General features: G+C 48.0%; 1 protein-coding gene across 2 annotated transcripts in view; it reads right to left on the reverse strand.

Annotated features, from left to right (window-relative positions):
* PIGG (phosphatidylinositol glycan anchor biosynthesis class G) overlaps positions 1-14696 on the reverse strand; it is a 37824-nt gene that overhangs the window by 17214 nt on the left and 5914 nt on the right. For both annotated transcript variants that reach the window (XM_038533674.1, XM_038533675.1), the window contains exons 3-6: positions 13167-13376; positions 11711-11899; positions 10678-10819; positions 3463-3675 (exon numbers count right to left, since the gene is read on the reverse strand). In XM_038533674.1, coding sequence (XP_038389602.1) covers positions 3463-3675; positions 10678-10819; positions 11711-11899; positions 13167-13376 — 754 coding nt within the window. The remainder of the gene's footprint in view (positions 1-3462; positions 3676-10677; positions 10820-11710; positions 11900-13166; positions 13377-14696) is intronic.

The following is a 14696-nucleotide window of genomic DNA, read 5'->3' on the forward strand; positions in this document are numbered from 1 at the left end:
ACACACACAAATCGCCGACACGTGTATCGTTTCAAAGTATTCAGTTATTCACAGCACATGGTGTGTGCATGAGGTCTGTGCCTAATGAAGACGAACCATTCCTTGGGGGGTGGCCAGCAGCGCCCTGAGTAAAAACAACAGCTGATGATGCTCATGAATCCTCAGACATCCTCCTGCCAGCCCGCCACGGCCCAAGTCACAGAACAGCACACGACACGGACAGAAGTGTCTGCCCACTGCTCTGCCCTTTCTCTAGCTCCCACGCCTGGCCTTGCCTCCTCCTCCCCCGTCTCTCTCAGGCTCTCTCCAAGCTTTCCTTCTCTAATGTGTGATATAACAACCACCCGGGAGGGCATCACATGAAGGGCCCCTGGTGTTACAAATCTTTGCAACCCGCACCCACCGTGAGGACTGGGCAGGCAGTGGCCTGATGCCGCTTTCACCACATCCACTTGCCACCTTTTACTGACAGCACCCGTCTCTGACCTGCTCTCCTACTTCACAAGTCCTCTCTGGGAAGGGCCGGCAGTCCGACCCCTTCTGTTGTGATGCCAAGATAGATGATCCATCGGGAGGCAAAGCCAGGGCTGCCAGAATGGCTCCTGGATGAAGCCCAGCCCCAGCTGCTGCCGGCTCCCTCTGTGGGATGGCAGTGGCAGGCAGCTCAGCATCAGGAAGCTGCCTCGCTTCCTTCTGGAGTTGGGCCCGACTTACTGGTGACTCAACTAGCCTGCACAGCAAGAACTTCCTTCCTGAGACAGCCTGGTACGTAATGTATTCTTCCAGCAGAACCATTCCGAGGGGGTCTGGGACATGCCTGCTAGGGTTAGGGTTGCTGGGTAACCCTGAGCACAGCCCAAATGCCTGAAGCCCTGCCACTGCTGCGGATGCCAGGTGACCAAGTGCTGGTGGCCGGCATGACTCTAAGCCCATGTCCGTTCTCTGCCCATGACCTGAGATGGGGATGACGACCATTCCCACTCCAGAGGGGCAGCACCCAGACACCAGCTCACAGGCTGGCAGGAGACAGCTGAGATCTAATTAGCCTGTATCTAGGATGGAAGCATTGTTATACCCCACCACCCAGAGTCACAGAGACAGGGGGGCAGCAGTGTCTATACTGCACCTCCTAGAATCATGGAGACGTGGGTACCTGTGTATGTATCCAAATAAGTATTTACCGAGCACCAACTACATGCTACGTGCAAATACGTATAGTTCCTGCCTGCTTGGGCCTGTGATCTAGCTTGGTTCTCACATGGGCATGTGAGTACAAATTGTGAAAAGTGCTATGAAGGAAATGGGGGAATATGGGAAACTGAAATCTGGGGTTGAGCATGGGGAACCTAAGGTCTGATATTGAAGCTGAAGTGGCAAGTGGCCCAGAAATCCACCAGGTGATTTATGGGGAAGAGCATCCAGTCTGTGGGAATAGCACATGTAAAGGTCCGGAGGTGAGAAAAGTCTGTTCCACTGGGATGAAAGTCAGGGGGGCGATGGGAGAGTTGTCTCAGATTGGGCTGGATATCAGGGGAGGCCTGGAAATCGATTTCAGCATCAGACATGTACCCAGTTCTGTCTCAGGAAACAGGATCACTGAGGGTACAGACCAAGGGCGTCCTAGGAATGTAAGTCCCCGTGAACGCTTCTCCTGCCAGGGACTGGCTTATGCTCATCTCATGGACTTCTTTCCAGCCACGCTCACTGCAGTCCTTAATTCTCCCTACTTGCTCCTCCTGAAATAAGCCAACAACCCTCACTATGGTTTTGTTTAGTGTTTTACTGGTTGTTAGTACAGGAAAAAGTACACACATTACCAAGAACAGATTTGCAAAAGCTACTAAACTCACAAGTTACTTTTGAAAACAAATAAAGTAAAGCTTGTCTCTAGTCTGAACTGAAATGTGCACCAGGGCGGGCCTCACTTTTCACACGGTTGCCCACTACGGATGGACAAGGGGCTGGCCCCCAAGCTCTCCCACCAGTCAGGACACCTGGTGCCCCACTAGTCCTTGCTGGTCTTCCACGAGCAAGTCAAGGCCAGTCTACACCTCAGTGCGAACCCACAGGCATTCACTCTACTTCCTAGTACTCCACTATCTCAAGTAGGAAAAGTTGCCAACGTCACATTAATTGCTGCCTCACACTAGGAGTGCACCTCCTCTAAGATTCCCAAATCAGCCCCAGCACCAAACACGCTGTCCTTGATGTCCCCTGATGGTCAGATAAATTGTATAAGAAGATGGTCCCGGGCAGATGTGCTCTCTTGTTCTGGATCATTCCTACCAGCATAGCATATAAATACCCCTTAGTTTCTCCCAGCTTAAAAATAAAAACAACATACTCTGTGTTGGCCTCCGTCCACCTTACACAACAGCCATTGCCACAGCTCAGTCCCTTCCCTGCCTGACTCTAGCCCAGCTTTCTCCCAGCACTCCACGTGCACCGCTCCTGACCAAGTCGCCGAGAACCTCACTTGCCAGATGAACTGTCAAGCCTCAGCTGCTCGTTTTATCTTACCTTGAGCGGCATTCAACTTAGCTGCCCACTCCTCCCTTCCTAAAAATCTTTCTTTACTAGGCTTCCTTGGCATCAATCGCCTCACTCTGCAAGTACCCCATTTCACAAGCTTGCTCCTCCTGCACCCCCCCCCCCACTTCAGGAACAGTCACCCTGTTCTTCCACTGCTCTGCTGAAAATCCTGTTTTACCCCGCCTGTCTGGCTCCCCCACACCCTATATCTAGTGCATCAGGGGAGGCCTGCTTGCACTGCCACAGCCTGGGCCCACACCCCACCTCTCCCCGGAGCACCGCAACAGCCTTCATTACACAACACAGGGCGGAACCCTCCACGAGGGCACCTGAGAGAGCCTTTGAAAATGCAGCGCGAAGTTTTCAGACTCTGTGTGGAAGGCTGCATGAGCTCCCACCTGGTTCATGACGGAAGTAAGAGCCCCTCCAAGGTCTAAATGGCCTACCTCCAACCTCGTCTCCTTCTGCCTTGCTCCAGTTCACCTGGCTCCGATCACTCTGTCCCTTGGCCATCCCCAGAGCAGGATCCTACATCTCCCACATGCTCCTTCTGACTCTCAAAGGCCAGGCCTGCCCTGACAGCCCTTTCCCACCTTCCTCAGTACATCCTTTTTTGGAGACACTCATCACCATCTGACAGCTACTGCTACTTCTCCACCTCTAGAAGGTAAGCTCCATGAGGGCAGAGGCCTTGTGTTTCAGATGCTTTTAACAGTCTCCAGCCAAAGAGGAACTTAGTGAATAAATTCCATATTTGTTGAACGAATACATTTATGAAAGAGCTTGATACAGATAATTGTATCTGTGGGTGCTGCTAATGGTGACCATCAGGGTTCTAAGAAAACAGAAGTACAAAGACTGATGACCTGCACACTGCAAACACAGGGAAACACCAGGTGCGATAGAAACATAGTCTGTTAACTGAGTTACCTTTTTCGTATGACGGCACATTCTCTTGCAACAATTTGCTGAGCTGCACTGCATTTAAATGTAAAAACCTCAGCTGTTCTCTCACCGGTCTCCCCTCCACGGTGGGGAACAGGAGGCTGCCGACACTGTTCCCTGGAATCGGCAGGCCAAGCCCTATTGCTAGGGTTGCAGCCAAGTCAGTCTGCTGAACGTGCTTTGGACGTCTGATGTCACCTAGAGAAAAGACAACGGTTTAAGTGACAGGCTCTCAAACATTGGTCATTCCCTCGACCTGCGATGACCATCTCTTCGCATGTACATATATAGAGAAATAATCTCATTGGTGTTTACGTCAACAAATTTACTAACACTCATTCCATGTGGTCACAGGGCCTTCCCCAAAGTAGCATATGATATGTGGGAGAGATAGCAGCACAAGAAACTCGATACTGAGTGTCAGAGCCTGGGGTGGGCACAGAGAGAGCAGACAGCTCTGCAGATGCTGAGGGATGGTTGCCTTGGTGAGGACAACAGTCAACCATTCAGAGAGGTCCACAGAGCGCTGAGAAACAGACACAGACATGAGCATCAGAAGGCACCCCTACCTGAAGAGAGTAGAATGAGGCTAGATTCAGCTGGACCGAGTTCTCTAACCAACTCCAACAGACAAGACATCTGCCTACTGATGGCCTGATTGAAGGGCTGGCCTCCTCACCAACCCTTACAAGGAGAACAGGTGCCATGCCACATCAGGACACTGATGCTTCCAAAAATACATCTGAAAACGCTCCTATCTTCATGAAAGAAGATGCTGGTTGAAAGATGGTTCTATACAGCATGATTTTTTTCCAGAAGGTCTTGACATCACTTCTAGAATGCCTTGTCTTTTCTCTACTCATGTGAAATGCCATATTTTGTTACCCAATGCTCAGATCTACTGGGGTCTATTTTTGGCCTCTTGATTTTGCTCTACTGATTAGTGTAATTAGCTCTTGCCAGCAATATTTCGAGACCTGTAATTCTGTAATACTAATACAAGGCAGGCCACATTACATAGCGGGTTTTATGCTGTAGAAGAAGGAAGAGCATTTCATCAGAAGACCATTCTCCCCATGTAGCACCCAGGCCTTTTTCCATGGGCCCCAGCAATGTGCTCTGTACAGCTAAGCCACCTTTCACACATTCGATCAACAAACACTGACAAGACGGCCACTATGTGCCACTATTCTGGGCTTAAGGGATAGAATATAACAGAACACGTCAAGTCTCTCCCTTCATGGAGCTTACATCCTGTTGGGAGGAGGAAGTCAATAACATATACCTGCTCTGCCCTATGTGGAGGTCAAGCAGGGGAAGGATCTCCTTTCGGGACCCTCTGACGCTGGACTGGCCAGTTTCTCTTACCAGGAGGTCAGAACTCTGGGGGTGGAAAGTAGCAGGCTGGCGGGTATGTGAAATCACATGATACACAATTCAAAACTCCTTATTTTTCAGAATAATAAACACCTTAAGATGTACTTTTATTAAAATAAACAACAAAAATTTACATGGATCTGTAGATAAAAATAAGCCTCTAAAGACCTATCAGGAAGGGTGGCATGAAGAGTTCTATGGGTCTGCTTGCCAGGAAAACAAGCATAACTGGTAAAAATGATAAAAACCAACATTACCACAATGATTTATGGCTTCTGGAAACCATCTAGGGGCATACAGCAAATGAAGACATTTTCCCTAAATCTTACCTAATCTTTCCTAAGCTTGGTAAGAACAGGACAGTGTGAGACTCTTGAGGAACCATGATTCCCTCCTGCCCACTGGGCAGCTCAGTGGGACAGCCTCCACTCTGAGAGGATGCAGCAAAGAACACGGGGCTCCCTGACTCATCCCTGGGTCCCTGTGAGGGCTCTGAGCTCTCCTGGGGAGGGACAGACTGACAGCGTTGCCCATCCTCCTCAGCTATGTGACATACAGGCTCAATCCCAGGTGAGTGGCTGGGGGCTCCCTTTTTCTGCCCAGCCCCATAGAGAATTTCTACCCCAGGCACAAAAGGCCAAAAATATTGGGGCCCACTCATCCTTACCCCAGTCTGCTTGTAGGGTGGAGGCTGCCCCCAGAAGAGGCTAGTGGAAAAGACCAGAAGCTACTACACAGACCCCTCTGAGAGAAAGGGACCACTGTCACCACCCATAACTAGAAACCGTGGCTAAGAGACTTTGCTCCAGGCAGGCCATAGAACAGAGCAAAGCTCACCACAAAAGAACTGATTTTGTCTGAAACAGAAGGTGGTGAATTCAAGCCTAGGAATGCTCCTGAAAGCAGTGGAGATTTTGGAGGTGGGCAGCTGGAGGAAGCTGGTACCTTCACGACAGCCACAAGCTAAACCAGAGGCCAGCTGGGCACTCACAGAGAGGGCCAGGGAAGAAGACAACAGGAAGAGTCAGAATCACCTCAGAGAATGGCCTCAAAAATGACCCTGCAAAGGAGCTCAAATACAAGATTAGATCGTGGAGCACATTTATTATAAGTTGTCAAAATCAGCTGGCAATGAGTAGAGCCTGACAGTGGGGTATGACAGCAACAGGGGCAATAGCCTAGCAAGCCATCACAGAGAGACAGGCACAGAGCATCACTGAGATGGCTGTCACCCTAGGAGGGCTGTGCCAGCATGGGAGAGACGGCTGACTTCATCCTGCGGGAGAGACTCCACCGTAATGGTCTAGCCGTGTCACTCAGCGAATAAACAAGGGAATGACAATGATGACAGCCCTGGGGGCAGGGTGGTGGGGGTGGGGGTCAGCATCCAGAGTTGTTACAGTATATTATCGGAGATGGTCAGTTTTCACTGAAAACTATGAGCAATGATGCAAATTAATAGGACAGTATAATTCAGACAGAAGAAAAGGCAATAGAACTTCCAGTAAAGGGCCCAGATGCCAGAGTTTTGTAAAAGACCATCTTTCAAGCAGCCGCCGCAGACACATTCAAAGACCTACAGCAAACTATGCATAGACCATAAAGGTCTGATGAAAAGAGAAAAATTATAAAGAGAGAAATTATAAAGAAAAGAACAAATGGAAACCATGAAAATGAAAACTAATAATTGAAATGAAAAATTCACTTAGTTGTACAATAGGAGATTCTGAACTGGTAGAAGAATCACCAAATTTGAAGGCAGATTGATAAAAATGGTAAAATCTGAGAAACAGAAACTTTCCCAAACTTGATGAAAACCATTAATCTACACATTCAAGAGGCTCAATGAGGGGGATCCCTGGGTGGCTCAGCGGTTTAGCGCCTGCCTTTGGCCCAGGGCGGGATCTTGGAGTCCCGGGATCAAGTCCCACATTGGGCTCCCTGCATGGAGCCTGCTTCTCCCTCTGCTTGTGTCTCTGCCTCTCTCTCTCCCTCTCTGTGTGTCTGTCATGAATAAATAAATAAAATCCCTGCTCCTGTGTCTCTGCCTCTCTATGTCTATCATAAATAAATAAACAAATAAATACATCAATTAATCTATCTCTATCTATCTATCTATCTATCTATCTATCTATCTATCTATAAAAAAAAAAAAAGAGGCTCAATGATTGCCAAGTCGGATAAACACAAAGGACACAGCCATATTATAATGAAAGTGCTGAAGACAAGAGAAGGAAAGCCCAGTCACGCTGGGGAGGTCTCATCAGAAACCTGCAGCCAGAAGGCAGCAGGACCCAAAGGACTGAAAGAGGGAAGAATGGTCAGCAAAACTCTTTTAAAAATGAAGCCAGGGGATCCCTGGGTGGCTCAGCAGTTTGGCGCCTGCCTTCGGCCCAGGGTGTGATCCTGGAGTCCCGGGATTGAGTCCCACGTTGGGCTCCCTGCATGGAGCCCCACGTCGGGCTCCCTGCATGGAGCCTGCTTCTCCCTCTACCTGTGCCTCTGCCTCTCTCTCTCTCTGTATGTCTCTCATAAATAAATAAAATATTTTAAAAAATGAAGCCAAAATAAAGACATATCAGATTAAAAGAACAAAAAAGAAACTACTCATTGCCAGCAAACTTGACTTATAAGAAATACTTAAATACTTGAAAACAAGTGACTCTAGATGTTAACCTTGATCCATAAAACAAGCAAAGAGCATCAGTAAAGTTAACTATAAAATTCTAAAACAGCATGAGAACACATTTAAAAAGCCATTATAGAAAACACCTATATAGTTCTGTCCCTGGTTTGTTACACATAGAAATAAATGTACTGTATTTGGGGCGCCTGGGTGGCTCAGCCAGTGAAGCGTCTGCCTTTGGCTCAGGTCATGATCATGGAATCCTGGGATTGAGCCCAGCAGGGAGCCTGCTTCTCCCTCTCCCTCTGCCCCACCCTGCTGCTCATGCTCTCTCTCTCAAATAAAATCTTAAAATAAAAAAAGGTAGTATATTTGACAGTAACAGTACAGACAAGGTAGGTGGAGCAAAGAAAACACCACCACATTCCAGGGGCACCTGGATGGCTCAGTCTGTTAAGTGTATGACTCTTGATTTGGCTCAGGTCATGATCTCAAGGGTCCTGGGATGAAGCCCCAGGTTGGGCTCTCTGCTCGCTGGGGAGTCTGCTTGTCCCTCTCCCCCTGCCCCTCCCTCTGCTTGCATGTACTCTCACATGTTCTCTACAATAAATAAATAAATCTTAAAAAAAAAAAAAAAAATCTGTCCACACAAAAACTTCCCAGATGGTCACAACAACATTATTCATAACAGCTGAAAAGTAGAAACAACACATGTATATCAACTGATGAATGGATACATGACGTGGGCTATCCATTATGTGGCACAATAATTCAGCCTAAGAAAGGACGAAGTCCTGACATCCACTACAGTCTGGATGAACCCTGAAAACATTAGGCCAAGTGAAACCAGCCAGTCACACAAGGCCATGTACTACAGGGTCCATTTACAGGAAATGTCCTGAAGAGGCAAATCTATAGAGATGGAAGAAAGATCTGCAGTTGCTGGCAGTGGGTGAGGGGGTGGGAGAGGTCAGTGGGGGTGCACTTTCCTAGAATGAATACTGACTCTGAGTGAACTACTTGCAGTGCAGTCCTGGCTCCTAAGATAAGCATAATGAGATTACTGAACACAACCATGCTTGATACAAGGAAACACATGACAAAACACTGGGAAGCTACTGTTGGCACTGAGGTCAGTCACCTGAACAACTCTCTCAGGTGTCCTGCACATGCAGCTGCTCTGGCTATTTCTGGCAATGAACCCTGTCAAGCCTCCCAAGGAGGAGATTTTAAATACCCATCTTGGAGATGAAACATCAGCACTTTAGTTCAACGACAACTGTCACATAGTTGTCTCTTTTGCTCCCCAGACTATAAGCTCCCCGAGGGCAAAGTCTGCCCACAGTGCCCGGCTCAGTGCCTGGCCCACCACAGGTACTAAGTACACCTCTGCTGGATCGAGTAGGAAGGGTGGTTCTGGCATAGGGCTCTCGCTCAGGCAGGGGAGCCATGAGAGACCCTGCTTTGGGTACACAGTGAGGGAGAGCCAGGTGTACAAGGCTGGTGCTCTGGTGGGTAGTGTGTGCACTCACTGGAAGGCAGGCTTCAGTAAGACAGCCAGCTAAAACAGGAAGGCTCAGTTCCCAAGAGCCAATGACATATCTTAGGAGATCAGAGGTCCAAGAGGAGGAAGTGTTGCAAAAAGATAGAAGGAAATCAGTGGAATTTCTTCCCCATTCAATTCTCACTCTAGTGGAAGATTCATTCATTCAACAAACCTTTTTGGTGCCCATCACATACCAGCTGATGTTCAGGCCCAAGGCAGGCCTGTACCAATGAACAAAACAGACTTGGTCCTGCCCGACCGTGGCATGAGGTGCACAGGGGAGGCGGCTGTTACACGCATCACACAAGTAAGTCTATAATTCCTATCTAAGCAAAGAACGAGGGCAGCAGGCATGGACTACTGTGAATGACGAACAGAGGGAAGGCAACGTAGTTTCATGGATGAGTGAGATGAGCTGAAACCAAGGATGAATGGACAAGTAGGCCAAGAGGCTGATGATGCTGGCGTTGGGCACATGGGGAAGAGCTTGTCACTTGGAGAGCCCATGGAAAGGGTAGAGGCCGGGACACAGAGAGTAATGGTGAATATGGTTCAGGATGAAGCTGTGAGGCAGCAAAGAAGCCTCATGCAGGATTGTTACTTGATCCAAAGTTCAGGTACTGAAAGGTTTTATGTACGGGAGCTCAGGATGGTCTGAAATGTGGGGAGCAAGGGAGAAAGAGGGTGAAGGGGGATGCCCACGTTTCCACCTGGAAGAGTCACACCAAAGTGCCATTTGTTGGCAGGGGAATACAAGAGGGCAGATTAGACGTGAAGCTGTCACAGTTGCTCTCTACCTGTGGAAGACCCAAGTGGAGGTGTCAGACAGGCAGCTGAGTAGACAGTCTAGAGACTGGAAGAGAGGAGACAGCTGGAGGGATAAATCTGACAAGCGTGAGCCAATCATGGCATTTACAACTACGGGAGTGGACGAGATCATCTCAGGAGTGAATGTGGAATGAAACCAGGAGGCAGTCCAGGAAGTATGCCAGGGCAGGGAGCTAAGCCAGCAAAGACGACTAGATAGCAAAGTGAGAGGTGGGAGGAAAACCAGACAAATGGGAGCTACCAGAACCCGGGGTCAGAAGCGCCCAGTGGTACTGAAGGATCATGTGAGAGGAAGGCAGAGAGTGTCCAACTCAGAAATAACTGGTGAGCAAAGGCGAGCATGTTGTAAAGTGAGGAGGCGGAGGCCAGAGCTGCTCGTGTGTGTTTGGGGTGGAGAGCTGCAGGGTCTCAAGGCTGACAGGGCTCAGCTAGTTCTGCTCTGACTGATCCCATGACTCTTCGTTCAGAGTTTCAAAAGGTGGATCGTCTGTAAAAATTTCAATTCATGTTTCTTTTTTTTAGTTCACATGTGTTCAGATGTCTTGAAGCTACTGGAAATTTTTATTAACGGTTCAGATATCCAGGCAGTGACGTTCATACAATAAAATTCCTACAAAGAATATTTGTATTTTAAGAATTGGGGCAAGAAATGTAAACTCCACATCTGGCTGCCCCTTGCCCATTAATTTTCATCTGTACACTGCTCAGGACATCTCAAACTTACACAACTTCTAAGAAAACAATTTTAAAAATTAGAATCAGTCTATAGAAAACAGATACATAAAATACAGTTTTAAAATAGTAAACATTCCTAAATCCTCACCAGGTTTTCTTTCAAATGCAGAACTGATTAAGATCAGGGCGGTGTTAAGCTCCTCCATGGAAGAGGCCCCATGACCGCCAGTTTCAGACATGCCGTGATCACCACAGAGAACCAGCAAATTGGGTACAAGAGTTTCTCTCTCCTACAAGGCAAAGGAAAAATTCCAATTGCATTTGGCCTGAGGAGAACACATGACCTTGGTAAGGAAACGACTTTAGATTTTGCCTTTACTTCATAAATAGTAACTCTTTGTAAATGAGTTAGATGTTTTTGTTTTGTTCTTTTACAGGTAGATCAAAGGGCTAAAGACAAATAATATCATAAAACTAACAGAATCATACGGAGGTCACGGAGCACAGGCAGGTACATTTAGGGCCTCTGAAGGCCGAGGATTGGGGCTTGGTTTCTGTTTCTGCCACTGCTGAGCTGGGACAGCCCAGGTGCACTCCTTGTCACGCCTGTCTCCTCGGGTGTCACACGGGCCTGCCCCTCAGCCTGGGACACCAGCCAAGGGCCTCTGCTGCTCCCGGACGGACATGCCACATGGTCTGCCTTGCCCCTGCTGTTCTCCACCCGGACACGCCTTCACAGGCGGCGTATCCTCCTCCCCTCCCTTCAAGGCTCTGCTCTCATCTCACACGACCTGAAGGACAGCTGGCCTCACCATTCTACTGAGAATCATGATTTCTCTCTCAGAAGCTGTTCACTCCTCCTGCCCTGTTTCCTGAGGCACCAGTCACTTTTCAGTGTACTTATGGACTCGTCGATTATCCTCGTTTGTCCTTCCTAGCTACCGTATGAGCTCCGCGGATGCCTGGACAGATCAGCAATACAGAAGCCCTCACAAGCTAGTAGTTGGATGAAAAGGTGAATGGTGGACATGGTCAGAGCTGTAGGAGGCTGAGCCTGTGCTTACAGGTGACCTGAGTGATGGTGGGTGTGGCGTTCACATAGGTCTCAAGTCCACTTCAGGAACTTGGTGTCTCCTAGGAGACGCTGGCACGGTGACACCCTAGTGCCATGTGAGCCTCACCTCAGACAGCAGTGAGGTGTGGATCTTCATCAGGATGCTGTCCATCTCTCGGAGTTTATGCCCAATCAGAGGACTGCTAGGCCCAGAAACGTGGCCGATGTGGTCCAGCCCGAGGTAGTGGAGGATTAACATGTCCCAATCCCCTCTTTTTAATACTTTATCCAAATGCCTTGTAACATTATCATCCACCTGTAAAGGAGAAAAGGTATGTACGAAGAGCTTCCCTTATTTCCCTTGATCTGCACTCTCCAAGGAAAAGTGATCCAGTCCTTTTAAAATCTAGGCGTTCGTTAGTACACAGGACTTAGAATCTGAAAAGACCAAAAAACCCTTCAACACAAACAGAGAAGCCCATCATAAAAAAAAGTTAAAACAAATATTAGCATTAGATTGAGATTTCACTAGTACTGTTCTCACGTTTCTAAAGTACACATAGAACATACTACACAGGCAATTTAAATAAGTGTTGTTCCGATGAAACCACTCTGAGGGATCCCTACTGGGAATTAACTAACACTAAGCAGGTGACCAGGTCACACAGGTGCCAGAGTTCAGGTGACCTGTGGGGTGAAGCTGAGGGCATCTAAGTGCGTCCTGTGCGAAGGATGTTCTGGGAGGACAGAGATATAGCTCTCAGCAACTAGTGGTCGAGCAGCCCCTGACAGAGCCGTGAGCCTGGTCAGGCCTGACCACTCAGCCGGCCCACCTCCCTCTCACTGAAAAGTGTCTACGAAGGGAAGGGTCTCTGAGTGATGAGACAGAGGATGGGGAAACTCAGTGCTGCACGGTAACTGCTGCCTGCACAGAGGTTAACTTTACCAAAGGGTATTAACATGAGCAAGACTGTGAACGCCCTACCAGCGGCAAACTGAGCTGGTGCGGGTTTGTCTCTGCTCAATGGGGCCTCCCTCTGCTCCCAGGTCAACTTTCTAACTACAGGTCTAATCATGCCCTTTGCCTTGTTGGAGACCAAACTCCCAGCACAGGGCAGTGCCCCTCAGGACCAGGCAACCCCCAGCTCACCATCTGTCCTCCCACTTCCCCACTGGGGACACTGATTGCCACAATAACAGAAGAACCTATAGCCTCAAGGATCCCAGGGAGGCCATGAAGTCCTCAGGCTCTGCCTCGCACGAACGCTGCCACCCCCATTCTGTCCACTTGGGAAGTCCCCACTCACTTCTGCAAACAGCTGAAATGGCTCCTTGCTGGGAAGCCCTTCGTGACTCCCCGTACCCCATCAACAGGTGCTCAGCTAGCTGCTCTAGGAGAGCTGTGCTCACACCTGCATCACATTAATGTCCCCGGGTTATAAGTGATTATGTGAATGCACAATTTCTACGATCTCTCCATACTCCTCCCAGTATACTAATAAAGGCCACATACAAAACAACATTGCCTCTCACTAACAAGACTCTATCTAGTATGACAAAGTTTTCTTATTTTAAAAACTGACCTCTGTATAATCGGACACAAAAAATGAAGTTGTTCCATCATATTCCACAAAATGCTTTGGGAATAATTTTACCCATGTTTCATCTCCATAAAAGATAATTCTTTTTCCAGCTGCTTTTGCCTGTGTAATCACGTTGTCTTCTAGCAGTTCAGGGGAATTGAGGTTCCTGACAACATCGATGAAGCCGGGGAGGCTCCCTGTCATCAATGCCTGCAGGAGGAAACATTCAAGGAATTAGACTATAGAATCCAAACCATAGCATGGGAAGGGGTGTCAAAGATCATTTCATGGATGAAAGAGGAGAGCATAAAACTAGGATATACCTAGGCTGGGTCAGTGCTAGGACAGAGGGGAAACCTGCACATAATTTCTGGCAAAACTAGCAAACTCGATCACAAAAGACTTGACTTTATTTCAGCCAATGAGAGGATGGAAGCGGCGGCTATGGGCAGCTGGATGATAGTGGTGGACTGAAAAGCTGTGGGTTATAGCAACTGAAGAAAATGGCAGTGGGGTATGCATTGAAAACATGAACCTGTATATTCAACTTCCCATGAGGTCCTCACCTAAGCTTCACATCTGCTCTGTGTGATGAGCAACTCCATGTATTGATCCTACAACCTAGCAAATCTAACGTCCACTCTGCGTGAACAAGCATCCTCTCATGCACCCTGAGAGGAAAGCAGTCTCTAAGCAAGAACTCTCAGAAATTCTCATAGTAAACAGGCCCAGGGCTGCTGGTGGGACACCACTTTTCTGAACACACGCACAAAGCACTGCAATTTCCGGGAGGTAAGGGTGGGTGTGACAGATCCTCATACCTTTCTGACACAGAATTATGTCAACAACCTCCCTTGCTTTAGCACAGAGTCTAAGAGACCACAGTAATGGGCTACGCGTCTCCTGTTATCTGGAGTTATCCAACAACCCATGACACTGGCACCCAGGGACTTATCTGTAATAAATAGAAATCTAGATAATACTAATTAATAGGTATAATAATTTTGCCAAGACTTCTTTAACAGAAATGAAAAAAAAAAAGCAATATGAATTAACTTGACTTCTGGAATGCCAGAGGAGCTTGGCAAATCCTTTCCCCTAAGAGCAATGATAAAATAGGACAGAACTGCCCAAAACGACCATTTCAAGACTTTGAAAACTCACCAAGGATATACAACAAATTGCGAAGTTTTTATCTAAGACAAACTACTGAAGCTCAGTAAGAGCTGTGAGTACCTGTGATGTTTTAACATAGGCCGCTCCCCTTCCCCTATCCCTGTGATGTAGCGGGAAATGAGGACCTGGAAGGGTCCACCCGACTGGAGCTGCATGGAGAAGTTCCATGCCAGGGATGTGTTGAAAACAAGGAAGACCAACATCACAGCTGCCTAAGGCATCAATGCTGTTTGTGGAAGAGACAAGCCCAACATTTAAAAACGGGATCTCAGTTAGGAGTGCCTAGTGGGCTCAGTCAGTTAAGCGTCCGAACCTTGATCTCAGCTCAGGTCTTGATCTCAGGGCTGTGAGTTC

This window comes from Canis lupus, chromosome 3 (genome assembly GCF_011100685.1).
Source record: "Canis lupus familiaris isolate Mischka breed German Shepherd chromosome 3, alternate assembly UU_Cfam_GSD_1.0, whole genome shotgun sequence".
In the NCBI taxonomy this organism is placed as follows: Eukaryota; Metazoa; Chordata; class Mammalia; order Carnivora; family Canidae; genus Canis; species Canis lupus.